This window comes from Pan troglodytes, chromosome 10 (genome assembly GCF_028858775.2).
Source record: "Pan troglodytes isolate AG18354 chromosome 10, NHGRI_mPanTro3-v2.0_pri, whole genome shotgun sequence".
Classification (NCBI taxonomy): Eukaryota; Metazoa; Chordata; class Mammalia; order Primates; family Hominidae; genus Pan; species Pan troglodytes.
The window spans coordinates 111,717,617-111,736,670 of record NC_072408.2 but is presented as its reverse complement, the minus strand read 5'-3'; the positions used below and the strand labels follow the sequence as shown (position 1 = coordinate 111,736,670).

Below are 19,054 nucleotides of genomic sequence, written 5' to 3'. Positions count from 1 at the left end.
GCTCTTACATTTAGATCATTCCCTCCCTGGAATGGATTTTTGTGTAGAGTACGAAATGGGGCTTATGTTTGGTTACTGGTTTCTTGAGGTTTTCTATTTCTTCATGGTTCAATAGTTGTATGTGTCCAGAATTTATCATTGTTGCATGTTTTCCAATTTGTTCGTGCATAGTTGTTCATAATAGTCTTTGATGATTCTTTGTATTTTTGTGGTCTCAGTTGTTATGAATCCTTTTTCATTTCTAATTTTACTTATTTGGGACTTCTCTCTTTTTTTCATAGTCTAGCTAAAAGTTTGTTGATTTTATCTTTTCAAAAAATAACTTTTTGTTTCATTGATCTGTATTTTTTTAGTCTGAATTTCATTATTTCTGCTCTGATCTTTATTTAATTTCTTTTCTTCTACTAATTTGGGGTTTGAATTGTTCTTGCTTTTCTAGTTCTTTGGGGTGCATAGTTAAGTTGTTTATTTGAAGTCTTTCTATTTTTTTTTTTTTTTTGAGATGGAGTCTCACTCTGTTGCCCAGGCTGGAGTGCAGTGGCACGATCACGGCTCACTTCAAGCTCCGCCTCCTGGATTCACACCATTCTCCTGCCTCAGCCTCCTGAGTAGCTGGGACTACACGCGCCCGCCACCCCACCTGGCTAATTTTTTGTGCTTTTAGTAGAGACGAAGTTTCACCGTGTTAGCCAGGATGGTCTCGACCTCCTGACCTCGTGATCCGCACGCCTCGGCCTCCCAAAGTGCTGGGATTACAGGCATGAGCCACCACGCCCGGCCTCTATTTTTTGACATAGTATTTATTGTTATAAACTTTCCTCTTAATACTGCTATTGCTGTATTCCATAGATTTTGACATGTTGTATTTTCATTTTCATTTGTTTCAAGAAAATTTTAAATTTTAAATTTCCTTCTTAATTTCTTCATTTCATTGGTCACTCAGGAGCATGTGGTTTAATTTCTATGTGTTTGTGTAGTTTCTGAGGTTCATCTTCTTATTGATTCTAGTCTTATTCCATTGTGCTCTGCAGAGAGACTTGATCTGATATCTACTTTTTTGAATTTGTGGAGAATATTTTGTGGCTTAAGATATAATCTATTCTGGTAGAATGTTCTGCGTGCTGATGAAAAGAATGTATCTTCTGTAGCAGTTGGGTGAAATGTTCTCTAAATATCAGTTAGGTCTGTTTGGTCTAATGTGTGGTTTAACTCCAGTGTTTCTTTGTTGATTTTCTGTCTGACTGATCTGTTCATTATTGAGAGTGGAGTGTTGAAGTCCCCTACTATTACTGTATTGTAGTCTATCTCTCTCTCTTTAGATTTATAAATGTTTGCTTTATATACTTAGAAGCTCTGGTGTTGGGTGGATATATATATATATATATATATATATATATATATATATAAAATTGTTATGTCTTCTTGCTGAATTGACCCCTTTATCATTATATAGTGGTCTCTTTTTCTCTTTTACTGTCTTTGATTTGTAGTCTATTCTATCTAGCATAAATATAGCTATTCTTTGCTCTTTTCTTGGTTTCTAGTTGCATGGAATATATTTTTCTACTGCTTCACCTCCAGTCTAGGTGTGTCTTTATAGATGCAGTGGGTTTCTTGTAGGCAGAAACCTGGGTCTTGTTTCTTTACCCATGTAGCCACTCTATGCCTTTTCATTGGAGAATTGAGTAATTTACATTCAGTATTATTATTGATAAGTAAGGACTTACAATTGACATTTTGTTGCTTATTTTCTGCCTGTTTTGTAACTCTTCTTTTCTTACTGTCTTCCTCTGTGATTCGTTTGTGATTTTTCTCTAGTTGCATGTTTCAATTTGCTGCTTTTTATTTTTAGTGAATAAGTTATAGATTTTTACACTGTGGTTACCATAAGGCTTAACAAAAAAATCTTATAATGTTATTTTAAAGAGATGACAACTTATCTTAGATCACAAAGAAAATAATAGAAACAAAGAAAAAACTAAGAAACTCTACACTTTAACTCCACCCCCTCCATTTTTGACCTTTGGTTATTCCAATTTTCACATTTTTATATTGCCTATCTCTTAATGGGTTGCTGTAGCTATTATTGTTTTTGATAGATTTGTGTTTTAGGCTTCATACTAGAGTTATGAGCGGATTGCACACCCTAATTACAGTATTAGAGTATTCTTGGTTTTGCTGTGCACTTAGTTTTACCAGTGGATTTTTTATCTTCAACTGTTTTCTTTTTGCACATTAGTGTGTTTTTCTTTCAGGTCAAAGAACTCCCTTTAGTATTTCTTATAAGACAAAACTAGAGGTGCTGAATTCTCCCAGCTTTTGTTTGTCTGGGATAGCTTTGCTGGTTATAGTATTCTTGGATGGTAGCTTTTTTTTTTTTCTTTTCAAATTTCTTTCAGCATTTTGAAAATGTTATTTCACCCCCTTCTGGCCTGTATGGTTTCTGCTGAAAAGTCTGTTGCCAGATGACCTGGAGCTCCTTTACATGTTATTTCTTCTTTTTCTCTTGCTGCTTTTAGGATTCTCTCTCTTTGACTTTTGAGATTTTATTATTATATGCCTTGGGGTAGTCTTATTTGGGTCAGATCTGGTGTTCTCTGACCTTATTGTATCTGGATATTTATAGCTTTCTCAAGTTTTGGAAAGTTTTCAGTTTTTATTTCTTTGAATAAGCTTTCTATCCCTTGCTCTTGCTCAACTCCCTCTTGAATATGAATAATTATTAGATTTCGTCTTTCAAGGTAGTTTTTTATAGCTTGTAGACAATCTTTGTTCCTTTTTTTCCTTCTTGTTTTTTTAAGAGACAGGGTTTCTTTCTCCCAGACTGGAGCCCAGCTTCAAATTCCTGGGCTGAAGTGATCCTCCCACCTCAGTTCCTAAGTAGTTGGGACCACAGGCATGTGACACCATACCCAGCTAATTTTTTATTATTATTATTATTTTATTTTATTTTTTGAGACAGAGTCTCGCTCTGTCACCCAGGCTGGAGTGCAGTGGCATGATCTCAGCTCACTGCAAGCTCTGCTTCCCGGGTTCGTGCCATTCTCCTACTTCAGCCTCCCTAGTAGCTGGGACTACAAGTGCCCGCCACCACACCCAGCTAATTTTTTGTATTTTTAGTAGAGATGGGGTTTCACTGTGTTAGCCAGGATGGTCTCGATCTCCTGACCTTGTGATCCGCCTGCCTCGGCCTCCCAAAGTGCTGGGATTACAGGTGTGAGCCACCGTACCCAGCCCATATCCAGCTAATTTAAAAAAAATTTTGTCGAGATGGGGTCTTGCTTTGTTGCGCAGGCTGTTTTTCTTTTTCTTTTTTTCTTCTCTGTGTATTTTCAAATAGCTCACCGACTCTTTCTTCTGCTTGATCCATTCTGTTGAGAGCTTTCAATGAATTTACCAGTTCAGCAAATGTATTTCTCAGTTTTACGATTTGTTTTCTTTTATTTTTATTATTTCAATCTCTTTGTTAAATTTCTCTGATAAATTTCTGCATTACTTTTCTTTGTCATCTTGAATGTTTAACAGAATTCCCTTTTAAATTCCAGGAAGACTTTTTGTAGATAGAAATAAGATTATTCTAAAATTCATATCCAAACGGAAAGAAAATAGGATAGCTGTAACAATTTTGAGACAGGAAAAATTTCAAGAATTATTATATGGTTTAATAATCCAGACTGCATGATATTAGAGGATGGATAGACACAGAGATCAATGCCACAGAATGGACAACCTGGAGAGAGAGATCCACACAAATACATCCAACTAATTTTTGACAGAGGTGCCAAAGCAATTCAGTGGAGGAAAAAATAGCCTTCTCAGCAAATGGTGTTGGAGCAATTCAACATCCATAGGCAAACAAATAAATTTGACCCGAGTCTCGTGCTTTATAGAAAAATTAACTCAATATGGACCACACACTTAAATATGAAAAGTAAATGATAAAACCTTTAGGGAAAAAACAGGAGAAAATCTCAGGATTTCAGACTAAGCAGAGTTCTTACACTTGACACCAAAAACATGATCCATAAAAAGAAAAATTAATAAATTGGATTTCATAAAAGAAACAGTTTACTCTGAACAATGCTAAAAGGATGAAAAGACAAGCTACGGAGTGGGAAAAAATATTTTCAAACCACCTATCTGACAAAGGATTAGTATATATAAGAACTCTTAAATCTCAACAGTTAAAAAAAAATTAGAAAATTGGCAGAAGACCCAGAGCAGTTCACTGAAGAACATATACAGATGGCAGATAAACACATGAAAAGAAGTTCAACATCATTAGCCATTAGAGAAATGCAAATGAAAACCACAATGAACTATCACTGCACACCTATCAGAATGGCTAAAATAAAACATAGTGACAACACTGGATGGAGTTAGCATGTAGAGAAAGGATATCATGCATTGCTGTTGGGAATATAAAATGGTACAGCTGCTGTGGAAACACTTTTGCAGTTCTGTAAAAAAACAAACCCTAAATATTAACTACCATGTGACATAGCAGCTGCATTCCTGGGCATTTATCCCCAGAGAATGCAGACTTATGTTCATACAAATCCTCTACAAGAATGGTTATGGTAGCATTATCCATGGTGGCTAAGAACTGGATACAACCGAAGTGTCCTTCAACAGTTGAGTTAAACTTTGGTAAATTCATATGATGGAATACTACTACCCAGCAACAAAAAGAAATAAACTATTGACACATGCAACAACCTAGATGAATCTCCAGAGAATTATGCTGAGTGAAAAGCTAATCTTAAAATATTATAGATTGTATTACTTCATTCATACAAAATTCTCTGATTGATAAAATTATAGAAGTGGAGAACAGATTAGTGGTTGCCAGTGGTTAAGGAGGTATTAGTAGTGGAGAGAAATGGCTCTAAAAGAGAATTAGGAGAGCTCCTTGTGGTGATGGAAATGTTCTATATCTTGACTGTATCAATGCCAATATCTTGGTTGTGATATTGTACTGTAGTTTTTGCAAGATACCATTGGGGAAAAATGGGGTAAGGGTTACATGGGATCTCTCTGTATTAGTTTTTTATAACTGCATGTGAATCTACAATTACTTCAAAATAAAAAGTTTAATTTAAAAAAAGTAATATGTGTACCTGGTTAAGCATATTTAAGCAGTATGAAAGAATAAGTGATGGAGAAAAAAGTCTGTCCTCTGCTGTATGCACCCTTAGCCCGGGCCCTTCCTTAGAAATGACTGTTTTTAGTTTTTTTTTTTTTTTTTTTTTGTATCTCCTTCAACAGACATGAAATGAATGTATTTGCATTAATATATATATTTTCTAAAAAACAAAAACTAAGTAACACTCTATAATGTTGCTCTTCACTTTGATCTTCTTAATTTGTCTTAGAGCTCTTTCACTGTAGGTACACACAGATTTACCAAATTCTTCTCAGACAGATAATGCACTAATATAAGGATGTATCATAATTAATCTGCCGAGTTACCTTATGAAGGGGATTTTAATTGCCTCAAATCTTTGGCTGTTATGAACAATGATGAAGAGTCATTATATGGGTGTGTTTTTGAACTCATATGCAAGTTTGTTTATAGGTCAGATTCCTAGAAGTAGAATTCTGAGTCAAAATTTTGGTCGTTTTACATTTGATAGGTATTACCAGATTCCACCAAAGAAGTTAAACCTTTACGTTTTCACAAGCAGTGCAAAAGAGTGCCTATGTCCTTATACTCTTAGCAAAAGTGTATTTTCCAACTTTTTGATCTTTACCAATCTCATCAGTGAAAACTTTTCACCTTTTCATTTGTATTTCTATAATTATGATTGAAGTTGGTCATTTTGTCATATGTTTAAAAGTGAATAGGTTTATTTTCTTTTTATATATGTATATTTTATATATATATATATTTTATTTTATTTTATTATTATACTTTAAGTTTTAGGGTACATGTACACAATGTGCAGGTTAGTTACATATGTATACATGTGCCATGCTGGTGTGCTGCACCCATTAACTCGTCATTTAGCATTAGGTATATCTCCTAATGCTACCCCTCCCCCCTCCCCCAACCCCACAACAGTCCCCAGAGTGTGATGTTCCCCTTCCTGTGTCCATGTGTTCTCATTGTTCAATTCCCACCTATGAGTGAGAACATGCAGTGTTTGGTTTTTTGTCCTTGTGATATTTACTAAGAATGATTTCCAATTTCATCCATGTCCCTACAAAGGACATGAACTCATCATTTTTTATGGCTGCATAGTATTCCATGGTGTATATGTGCCACATTTTCTTAATCCAGTCTATCATTGTTGAATATTTGGGTTGGTTCCAAGTCTTTGCTATTGTGAATAGTGCCGCAATAAACATACATGTGCATGTGTCTTTATAGCAGCATGATTTATAGTCCTTTGGGTATATAGCCAGTAATGGGATGGCTGGGTCAAATGGTATTTCTAGTTCTAAATCCCTGAGGAATCGCCACACTGTCTTCCACAATGGTTGAACTAGTTTACAGTCCCACCAACAGTGTAAAAGTGTTCCTATTTCTCCACATCCTCTCCAGCACCTGTTGTTTCCTGACTTTTTAATGATTGCCATTCTAACTGGTGTGAGATGGTATCTCATTGTGGTTTTGATTTGCATTTCTCTGATGGCCAGTGATGGTGAGCATTTTTTCATGTGTTTTTTGACTGCATAAATGTCTTCTTTTGAAAAGTGTCTGTTCATATCCTTCGCCCACTTGTTGATGGGGTTGTTTGTTTTTTTCTTGTAAATTTGTTTGAGTTCATTGTAGATTCTGGATATTAGCCCTTTGTCAGATGAGTAGGTTGTGAAAATTTTCTCCCATTTTGTAGGTTGCCTGTTCACTCTGATGGTCATTTCTTTTGCTGTGCAGAAGCTCTTTAGTTTAATTAGATCCCATTTGTCAATTTTGGCTTTTGTTGCCATTGCTTTTGGTGTTTTAGACATGAAGTCCTTGCCCATGCCTATGTCCTGAATGGTAATGCCTAGATTTTCTTCTAGGGTTTTTATGGTTTTAGGTCTAACATTTAAGTCTTTAATCCATCTTGAATTAATTTTTGTATAAGGTGTAAGGAAGGGATCCAGTTTTAGCTTTCTACATATGGCTAGCCAGTTTTCCCAGCACCATTTATTAAATAGGGAATTCTTTCCCCATTGCTTGTTTTTCTCAGGTTTGTCAAAGATCAGATAGTTGTAGATATGCGGTGTTATTTCTGAGGGCTCTGTTCTGTTCCATTGATCTATATCTCTGTTTTGGTACCAGTACCATGCTGTTTTGGTTACTGTAGCCTTGTAGTATAGTTTGAAGTCAGGTAGCGTGATGCCTCCAACTTTGTTCTTTTGGCTTAGGATTGACTTGGCAATGCAGGCTCTTTTTTGGTTCCATATGAACTTTAAAGTAGTTTTTTCCAATTCTGTGAAGAAAGTCATTGGTAGCTTGATGGGGATGGCATTGAATCTATAAATTACCTTGGCTAAAATGGATTCACAGCCAAATTCTACCAGAGGTACAAGGAGGAGCTGGTACCATTCCTTCTGAAACTATTCCAATCAATAGAAAAAGAGGGAATCCTCCCTAACTCATTTTCTGAGGCCAGCATCATCCTGATACCAAAGCCTGGCAGAGACACAACCAAAAAAGAGAATTTTAGACCAATATCTTTGATGAACATTGATGCAAAAATCCTCAATAAAATACTGGCAAACCGAATCCAGCAGCACATCAAAAAGCTTACCCACCATGATCAAGTGGGCTTCATCCCTGGGATGCAAGGCTGATTCAATATACGCAAATCAATAAATGTAATCCAGCATATAAACAGAACCAAAGACAAAAACCACATGATTATCTTAATAGATGCAGAAAAGGCCTTTGACAAAATTCAACAACCCCTTATGCTAAAAACTCTCAATAAGTTAGGTATTGATGGGACATATCTCAAAATAATAAGAGCTATCTATGACAAACCCACAGCCAATATCATACTGAATGGGCAAAAATTGGAAGCATTCCCTTTGAAAAGTGTCACAAGACAGGGATGCCCTCTCTCACCACTCCTATTCAACATAGTGTTGGAAGTTCTGGCCAGGGCAATCAGGCAGGAGAAGGAAATAGAGGGTATTCAATTAGGAAAAGAGGAAGTCAAATTGTCCCTGTTTGCAGATGACATGATTGTATATCTAGAAAACCCCATTATATCAGCCCAAAATCTCCTTAAGCTGATAAGCAACTTCAGCAAAGTCCCAGGATACAAAATCAATGTACAAAAATCACAAGCATTCTTATACACCAATAACAGACAAACAGAGAGCCAAATCATGAGTGAACTCCCATTCACAATTGCTTCAAAGAGAATAAAATACCTAGGAATCTAACTTATAAGGGATGTGAAGGACCTCTTCAAGGAGAACTACAAACCACTGCTCAATGAAATAAAAAGAGGATACAAACAAATGGAAGAACATTCATTCCATGCTCATGGGTAGGAAGAATCAATATCATGAAAATGGCCATACTGCCCAAGGTTTATTTTCAAACTAAGTTTAAATGACAATAAAAATTTTTTCCATATATAAGGATTTGGAGTATGTGTTTTTTTAACTGCATAACCTTCTTTTACCAATTAAAAAATGTTCTCTGTCATTTTAAAGTTAGGAGTCTTTAGATGTGTTCTTCAGCTTATTATTTTGAATTTTCATTTTTGTTTATTCTTGTGGATTTAAACAGATTTTTAGGTTTTGAGTGTATTATTTATGTAAGTAATCTGACATTATGTTTGACTTGTAGATGTATACCTCAGTTTCTGCACTGATGCATGTGCAAAGTTAGGTATGACAAGAAGTCATACTTTACGGCAGGTTCATAGCTCCAGAGCACATACTGGATCATGGTAAAATTTGTAAGTAAGTGAACATTATTTTTGGCACTAGCTGCTTCAGCATTCCCTCTCTGGACATATTCTGCATTATGTCCTCTTGACAGGAAAATTAACTGATAATGCATCCTGGTCTTACAGCTAATAAACACTCAGTTAATTACTACGTGGAGGCACAGTCCTGAGCAGAATCTTCTGAGGTGGTACAAGTATGTCCATATTTTAGATGCAGAAAGTAAAGCATAATTTTGCCCAAATCACACAGTAAGTAGTAGAGTCAGAATTTCAGTGAAGGTGATCTGACTCTAGAGCCCTTGCTGTTGACCCCTGTGCATACTACTTCATACTCTTCTCATAGTTCCCAGTTGTGTGTCAAGACACTCCAGGGTTACTGTGGGATATTTTAAGTTTTTGAGGGAAACACAATGATGTCTCCTGGATGCACTGTAGACTACTAGCTCAAGGTGGCTTAACATTTCAACATTAGATCACACTCCATTTCTTTGGATGGTATGTCTTTTGCAGAACTGGGTTTTCAGTAGTGCTGTGATAAAAAGCAAGAGTCACACAAAAATCAATATAAAACAGGAAATGAAGGTGATAGTTTACAATTCCAACATTTGAGAAGTTATGCAGTGCCAAACAGGTACTTATACCCCATTAGTAAATAATTATGGTTGTAAAAAATGACATTAAATACTATTTTTTCTTTCAATTTACCTGTATAAGTTCTTCAAATGGTTACTAAAGTGTTAGGAAATAAATACTTACTAGGTTGTTCGGACCTAACTACTTAATACATAGGATTGTTAGGTATTCTTTTTGTCCTAAGGATGCTATGAAAATATTTCTCAGATACTAAGCGTGCCATGAACTGAGAAAGTTTGGGAACTTCTGCAAGCACATCAGGTTGTGTTAACTTTTTTTTTTCTTTTTTTTGAGATAGAGTCTCGCCCTGTCACCCAGGCTGGAGTGCAATGGCGCAATCTCAGCTCACTGCAACTTCTGCCTCCTGGGTTCAGGCGATTCTCCTGCCTCGGCCTCCTAAGGAGCTGGGACTACAGGCACTTGCCACTATGCCAGCTAATTTTTGCAGAGATGGGGTTTCACCATGTTGGCCAGGCTGGTCTCGAGCTCCTGACCTCAAGTGATCCATCTGCCTCGGCCTTCCAGAGTGCTGGGATTACAGGCGTGAGCTGCTGCCCAACCTGGTGTTAACTTTTGAATGATGAGGTACATAAATTTGGAAAGGAGAGCTTTATATTTCATACAGGGTTGCAGCCTGCAAGGTGGCCATTCTGACAGTCTGGGAAGCATCGCCTCTAGCCAGAAGCCAGAAACAGACACTTCAAAGGAGGGGAAAAAGGAAATAGGAATTTATGCTGGGTGGGGTGTCCAAATGTACGTATTTAATATGCTATAAGAGGAGTCATGAGTATTTGTGAAAAGAGAAACGTGCATGTGCAGTGGAACTTCATACCCCTTCATGAGTCCCATGTAGACTGGCCAGAACCACTCTGTGATCCCTGGTCTCTTATCAGGAAGGAATCCTGGTCAGTTGTTTTGCTGAAACTACAGAAGAGGGTGGGAGCAGTCAAGATCAGCAGTGGAGTCTTTTGAAAAGGTTGATTTCTGTTTAGCCCTTAGGGAAGAAAGCCTAATGGCAGTTAACAAGGGAAAAGGGGTATAATGGGGTGTGGTTGAGCTCCCATGCTGTCCTGGCCGAGAACTCAGTTTTCAAGGTCACGCTGTCCTCTTGGCCGTAAGAGTGTTCTTTCAGTTGGTTTTGGGGCATTTGGATTTTTATTTCTCACTAGTATGGAAAAAATAATGTAGAATTTTTTGGCACAAGATAGGAGATCAATAATTCATAGCTCTTATTGTTGTCACACCAATGCTGAGGTGTTAAGTATTTCATAGTAACTCTCCCATAAGTATTTCATTTGAGTTGAATGTGGAAAGAATAACCAAAGGGAGTAACCTATAGGCGTGCATTCCAACAGGTCTAAAGCATGATGGCATGTGATGCTTTCATGTTGCAACAACCAACACAGAAGACTTCTGTGACCAAATGTGTGGGGGTTTTACCCTACACACCAAGCAAGCAGTCAGTTCTGCAGCAGACACTGGCTGATGCAGAATTAGTGTTCTCCAATTCAATTCTGACATTATCCAGAGGTAGCATCAGATCCCACAGGTTGAGGGCTCAGTCCAAAAGACTGTCCTCCGCTTGAGATACCAGATGCAAGTCCTGGCCTCCAGAATTTCTGACCAACTGGCTTTAAGCTGGGGTTCCCGTGATCTCCTCTTTGGGCTTGATTGGTCTGCTGAAGCTGCTCACAGAACTCAGGCAAACACTTAACTCTACCTGTTTCTCATTAAGGTTATTACAAAGAATACAGATGAAGAAATATGTAGGGCAAGGTATGGGGGCAGAGGCACGGAGCTTTCACGCCCTCCCTGTGTGCTCCCTCATCCAGGAACTTCCAAATGTTCAGCTGTGTGGAAACTCTCCAAACCAAGTCCTTTTGGACTTTTATGAAGCTTCATTATGTAGGCATGATTATTAAACCCCTGGTCATCGGTGGTCAACTTAACCTTCAGTCCCTCCATCCTCCCCAAAGGTGTTTGTGTGGGTGGGGGTAGTTTGAAAGTCCCAGTCCTCTAATAATGCCTTGGTCTTGCTGGTGACCAGCCCCTATCCTGAAGCTACCTGGGGCTGCCAGCTGTCATCAATCAGCATACACAAAGACATCACTTTGTGTATCACTAAATTCTAACGATTTTAGATGTATGCCAGGAAACAGGGTTGAAGACCAAATATATGCTTCGCAGTATCACAGCAAGTGTCATAAAATGATGACCTAGGTAAAAGGTATTCTGAAGTATATCCGGGATCTGATGAAAATCATACCTATCTCTTAGGTTTGTTGTGAAGATTAAGTGAGTGAGTCTAAAGAACAGTGCCTGGAACATAACGATCAGTGAATGTTAGATATTATTAATATTTGTTATTATTATCTGTTATTCATCATTATCATCATTGCTACCAATGTCTTTGAAAGACACATATTTCATTAGCACATCAGAATTGTTAGCCCATCATAAAACATGGACAAAATTGTTTGCTGGTTAGTTTTTAAGACTAATAATCTGGGGTGCCATTGAACCCCCCCACCCAGTGCTTTCTTAGGCCCATCCTTAATTGGCTTGAACCCAAGTAGAGGGATTTCCCTTGTGAACTCTTTGAACCAGGATTTTACAGAAGACTGATCTGATAAATATTTTCTGAGGTCTCTTTAGGCCCCCCAGTTCTACATCTGTTTGGAACAGCCTAGGGAAAGTTTGGGAACAAATCAAAATTTTCCTTCATTTATCTGATAGATATAAGTTTTACTTTTCTCATCTGTCTTGGTATTCATGACAACATGTATATTTTTGATACTTTTTGATATAAAGTTAATATGCCTAGCTCATAAAATATCTTACTGGGATAATCACCTCTTAATAGCACTTGTAAAATGTCACTTTGTGTTATTAAGATATTTGTATCTTTAATATATTTATATATATAATATCTGTTATTTTAATATCTGTTATTTTCATTATCATGTGTAAACCAAAATCATCCAAGACAGGCCTCAATTTAGAAGTTTATTTTGCCAAAGTTACGGATCATGACCTGTGATACAGCCTCAGGAGGTATGGAGAACATGTGCCCAATATGGTTGGGTTGTAGCTTGATTTTGTACATTTTTTAGGGGACAGAAGTTACAGGCAGACATCGATCAATACATGTAAGTTATACATTGGTTTGGTTCAGAAATGTGGGACAACTTAAAGTGGGGGCTTCCAAGTCATAGGTGGATTCAAAGATTTTCTGATTGGCAATTGGTTTAAAGAATTAAATTATTTGAAGACCTGGAATCAATAGAAAGGAATATGTGGGTTAAGATAAGGGGTGTGGAGACCAAGGTTCTTACTATGCAGATGAAGCCTCCAGGTAGCAGGCTTCAGAGAGAATAGATGGTAAATGTTTCTTATCAGACTTAAAAAGTTGCCAGACTCTTAGTTAATCTCTCCTGGATCAGGAAAAGACCTGGAAAGGGAAAAGGTTTTGCTACAGAATGTAGATTTTCTCCATAAGAGACAGCTTTGCAGGGCCATTAAAAAATATGTCAAAGAAATATATTTTGGGGTAAAATACTTCAGTTTCATTCAGGGTCTGCTGTCATGTGATGCTATACTAAAGACTGTTTGGAATTTGGTATCTCATTGCTACAAAGAGTCTATTTTGTCAGTCTTAAGATCTCTGTTTTAATGTTAATGTTGGTCAGTTATGCCTGAATTTTAAAGGGAAGAGGGTATAATGAGGCATGTCTGACCCGCCCCCTTCCCATTATGGCCTAAGCTAGATTTTTGGTTTACTTTGGAATGCCCTTGGCTGAGAAGGGGGTCTATTCCATTGGTTGGGGACATTAGAAGTTTATTTTTCATTTATACATGGTATTTCTCCAAAGACTAGATAGGGTGGATATTATTTTCATTTAATGGATGAAGAAATTGAGATCAGAAAGATACATGACTCATCCAGGATCATGAAGCCAAGTTATGACAGATCCATGGCTAGAAGCGCAAACCTTATTTCCAGTTTAGTGCTGTTTTTATGAACCTCTCTGCCTCACACCTTAAAATGGGGATTAAAACATGGGATTACTTAGAACTCCTGGGGTCAACTCTAGGTCCCATCTTTTGATCTTGGGGAAATAATTTAATCTCTCTGAGTCTTTATTCCTTCATTTGTGAAATTAGGTAGTAATAGCACTAATTTTCCAGTGGGTTTGTTTTAATTAGTATTGGAAGCAAGATTCAAATCAATTGTCTGATTCCAGAATCTGTGCTCTTAACCACTAGCCAGTCTAACGATTGTCATCATAAAGGGATAAAGTAAAACCTTTAGGAATATAAGGGTTGTGTAACAAGTAGATGTAGAATGGGTTGTAGCAACATATCAGCTGACCCCCAGCTCTAACAGCATCTTTTAAAGTGACTCAGAGCTTCAGAGCTCAGGAGAATGGAGTTAAGCTAAGTGCTCGCTGATTACATGAACTGTGTGGTTATTCAAAATGTAGATGCCAAGTTGGGAAAAAGGCTGAGATTTTTAGAAATGTCTTTGTTCTAAAGTATTTTTTAAAGAGTGCCAGAACATTTTATTGTATTTTTTTCTTACAGCACTGGGAGGTGTTCAGAAAAGTTACAGAAGTTTTCATTTTAGTCCCTGCACTTCTTGGTCTCAAAGGGAACTTGGAAATGACATTGGCATCCAGATTATCCACTGCAGTAAGTTTTTTCCTACCTCAAATTATGTGTATTACCTATCCTGTTTCTCTCTGTTAAGGGGAACTTGTATCAGGAAAATATTTCTTTCTCTGATATGCTTCTGCACTTCAGGGCTGTGCCAAGTAGTTATGCCTGATATCATATTCTGAAATATTGTCTCATCTGATAATTGTAGGCCCTCTTTTATCCCAGGAAGTAGTTACTTGCCTCCTTTGATGCCAGGACATTCTGGCATTTATCATCAATGCTTAAGGCATGGGGTAAATCAGATATTGAGATTCTTTGTGGTTCGATGGTTGGTTGATTGGTATTTAAACTTTCTGTAATTGTAGAAGTAATACATTCTTATTATAAAAACTACAGAAAAGGGAACAATATAAAAAAGAAAATCTAAAGCTACCCCTAATTATCCACTTAGATATAACCTCTACTAATATTTTGGTACAGATCCTTCTATACCTGCATATCTATACTTATATATAGTTAGGTATATCATAATGTAAATGCGTACTGTGTATTCTAAAAAAGAACTAGAATTCTATATATTCTCATTTATAATCTGTGATCTCCATTTAAAAATACATCATGATCATCTTTCCATATCAGTAAATGTAGATCTGTGTCGTTATTGAATATGTACTTTTCTGTTGTATAGCTCTACTACAGTTTACTTCATCATCTATTATTGGATGTTTAAACTCCTTCTAACATTCTTCTATTATGAACAATGTTGTGATGAATATTCTTGTACATACATTTTTCCATTCTTATTTTTTTAGGGCCTGTTCTAGGATTGTAATTACTATTCAGAAAAAAGAAATCTGTACTTTTAAGTCTTTAGCTACATATTGCAAAATTGTCATTCGAAAAGCATAAACATTTTAAAAAATACTGCCAGTAGCAGAGTTCTGAGTTATTTTCAGAAGCTCAAAAGGATATTGTTATCTTATTATAATATGATTTTGGGGTTTGCCATTGTGGAACCAAGTTATGGTTAAAACCATGTAGCTAGTGAGGTTCACTTCAATGAGCTATCTGCCTATGAAATGCTAGCCAAAACTTAACTAAGTCACCAGATGATATTACTAACTGAAATTCCTTTAGTATATAAAGTTTTTTTCCTTTAAAGAAGATAGAGCAAGATAGAGTTGATCCATCTATCAATTAGGAAAAAATTTATGTATCTAAAGGTAATCAAGAAATGGGAACTGAACAACTGTGCTGTTGATGGGAGGACTCTCCACCCTCTGTCCCACTTCTCCTCTCCCCCTTTTCCACCCAGGCAACTGCCAGTTTCCTAAAGTTTCTTGAGTAAAGCAGATGCTTGGAAAGAAAATGCATAAAATAATGTTTTATTAACATTACTAGTTTGCTTAATTTTTTATTTTTTTTGAGACGGAATCTTGTTATTGCCCAGACTGGAGTACAGTGGCGTGATCTCAGCTCACTGCAGCCTCTGCCTCCTGGGTTCAAGCAATTCTCCTGCCTCAGCCTCCCAAGTAGCTGGGATCACAGTCATGCACCACCATGCCCAGTTAATTTTTGTAGTTTTAGTAGAGACGGGGTTTCACCATGTTGGCCAGGCTGGTCTCGAACTCCTGACCTCAGGTGATCCGCCTGCCTCTGCCACCCAAAGTGCTGGGATTACAGGCGTGAGCCACTGTGCCTGGCCTGGTTTGCTTAATTAAGGGAAAATGGCTCATGTACCCTACAGAGCTTTGTAAGTTCCTTCCTTATATAGTATATAAAAGGTCATATAGCTATATCTGCAGAGGACAATAATGAAATATCTGGTATTAGTGAGCTCTTATTATATGCCAGGTCCTTTGCTAACTGCTTTCCAGTGATATCTTATACCAACCCTATGGAATAAGCACTATTATCCTGCTTTGCAGAGTAGGAATTGAGGCTTAGAGCAGTTGAGTAACTTTCCTGAGGACACACAGCTCTACATATAGTGGAATAAGTCACATTCCAGAATGTTCCTTTTACCTGCACAGGGTAACTCTGTCAGAATTTATAAAACCAATAAATAACAGCAGTAACAAAAACCTAATAGCTTCCCCATGTACTTTGTAAGAATGATCTGCTAAGGTCTTGGTCTTAGCACCAATACTTTTGGTACTTAATATTTAAAATATTTAAATGTTATTTCAAACATTATTATTTACAGATATAATGCTTTTCCATGTAGTTAGTTGGTAAACTATAGATGATGCTTGGGGTTATCAGTCAGCCACTTAGGTAGAGCCAAACTCATAGAGTAGAATTACTTTAGTAAATTCACTTTAGTCTATAGTATGTAGCCATTGTAATTATTGAACATTAAAAGGACTGAAAAAATAATAGGAGCTCCTTGGGCTGAAGCAGAAAAGTATACAATGAATCTCGAATATCTTGTGGTGCCAGAAAGTAAAGAAGTGCTAAAAATGAAAAAAAAAAAAAAAAAGATGGGGACATGACAAAAGGATAACGAGTGATATACTGGCCAGATCTTGGAAAATTGGAGCGATACAATAGATAATGACAGTTACAGATTATATATAACCCATGGAAAAAAATAAGAATCCATTAGTCTATACATGAATAACAAGGCAGGCAAGGTCTCTGCTGTGATGGAATTTGCATAAATTTGGATATCAGTAAGGGAAGTAAAGAAAATCAAACAGGATAATGTGATGATGGATGATTCCTGAGGGCTATTTTATACAACGTGGTCAGGAAAGACTTCTCTGAGGAGGTATATGTAAGCTGGAACCTGAGTAGTAAAGGTGAGTCAGCCATATCGGAATCTGAGGAAAAATCAATCCAGGTTACTATTGTATTTAATAAATGTAACAATGTCAAATATTTATAAGCATTCTAGCCAGCTGGGCTTTTAACATGCTTTTTAAGCATGTTAAATGCGTTCATCGTTAAAAGCATTTTAAATGCTTTTTAAGCATTTAACAGCTAGGCTTGGGGTAGCAATACAAATGGAGACCTATATAACATATGTCTACATAGTTTAAAATTATACAACAAACTTACACACTTAAATATTTTCTCTTTCTGTGTACCTTGACAAATATATCCTTAGGAATACCTGGAAGTCCAAGATCAGATTTAGAATTTTTGGACTTCTTGGGTTCTGTTTTGGAACATGGTGTAGAGAGAGCCACGGAGCCACCCCCTGGTCTGAGGCCTGCCCCAATTCCCTTCCCACCTTTGGCAATAGGTACTGCATTTTGAAAGACCTCACACATACACCAGGCCCCATGTCCAAGCTCCATCTACACCTCCAACAAACACCCACCCCTTGGCGCTCCTGGGGTTCATTGGCACCTAATGGTGGCATGGTCTGCCTTCAGGAACACTAACTTGAGATACCTTGGTCTCAGGTATCTGGAGCATATAGTCTAAGATTTATATTTGTTCCTGTATCCCAGTATTTCCTTATATAATGGTGACATTTGGTGTCAGCTGAATGTTGATTTCAACACTTGACCATTTGGCATACAGCTGCAATGTGTGTCAAGTATATCTCTAGCTTTTATCTTTAAGAAGAAAAAACAAAAAAACTTTTATGTAGTCTTGAGAGGTGACAGCGTGCTGGCAGTCCTCAGAGCCCTCGTTTGCTCTCGGCACCTCCCCTGCCTGGGCTCCCAGTTTGGTGGCATTTGAGGATCCCTTCAGTCCCCCCACTGCACTGTGGGAGCCCCTTTCTGGGCTGGCCAAGGCCGGAGCCCACTCCCTCAGCTTGCAGGGAGGTGTGGAGGGAGAGGCAGGAGCGGGAACTGGGGCTGTGTGCGGCGCTTGCGGGCCAGCTGGAGTTCCGGGTGGGCGTGGGCTTGGTGGGCCCCGCACTCGGAGCAGCCAGCTAGCCCTGCTGGCCCCGGGCAATGGGGGACTTAGCACCCGGGCCAGTGGCTGCGGAGGGTGTACTGAGTCCCCCAGCAATGCTGGCCCACCGGCGCTGCGCTCGATTTCTCGCCGGGCCTTAGCTGCCTTCCCACGGGGCAGGGCTCAGGACCTGCAGCCTGCCATGCCTGAGCCTCCCACCCACTCCATGGGCTCCTGTGCGGCCCGAGCCTCCCCGATGAGCGCCACCCCCTGCTCCACGGCGCCCAGTTCCACCGACCATCCAAGGGCTGAGGAATGCGAGCACAGGGTGCAGGACTGGCAGGCAGCTCCACCTGCAGCCCCGGTGCGGGATCCACTAGGTAAAGCCAGCTGGGCTCCTGAGTCTGGTGGGGACGTGGAGAGTCTTTATATCTAGCTCAGGGATTGTAAATACACCAATCAGCACCCTGTGTTTAGCTCAAGGTTTGTGAGTGCACCAATCGACACTCCGTATCTAGCTGCTCTGGTGAGGACGTGGAGAACCTTTATGTCTAGCTCAAGGATTGTAAATACACCAATTGGCACTCTGTATCTAGCTCAAGGTTTGTAAACACACCAATCAGCACCCTGTGTTTAGCTCAAGGTTTGTGAGTGCACCAATCGACACTCTGTATCTAGCTGCTCTGGTGGGGCCTTGGAGAACCTGTGTGTGGAAACTCTGTATCTAACTAATCTGATGGGGACGTGGAGAACCTTTGTATCTAGCTCAGGGATTGTAAACGCACCAATCAGCGCCCTGACAAAACAGGCCACTCGGCTCTACCAATCAGCAGGTTGTGGGTGGGGCCAGATAAGAGAATAAAAGCAGGCTGCCCGAGCCAGCATTGGCAACCCGCTTGGGTCCCCTTCCACAGTGTGGAAGCTTTGTTCTTTTGCTCTTTGCAATAAATCTTGCTACTTCTCACTCTTTGGGTCCACGCTGCTTTTATGAGCTGTAACTCACCGCAAAG

At 38.5% G+C, this 19,054-nt stretch overlaps 1 protein-coding gene across 8 annotated transcripts in view; it reads left to right on the top strand.

Annotated features, from left to right (window-relative positions):
• SLC41A2 (solute carrier family 41 member 2) overlaps positions 1–19,054 on the top strand; it is a 156,877-nt gene that overhangs the window by 34,933 nt on the left and 102,890 nt on the right. For all 8 annotated transcript variants that reach the window (XM_009426136.5, XM_063786024.1, XM_009426133.5 and 5 more), the window contains exon 3: positions 14,115–14,222. In XM_009426136.5, coding sequence (XP_009424411.1) covers positions 14,115–14,222 — 108 coding nt within the window. The remainder of the gene's footprint in view (positions 1–14,114; positions 14,223–19,054) is intronic.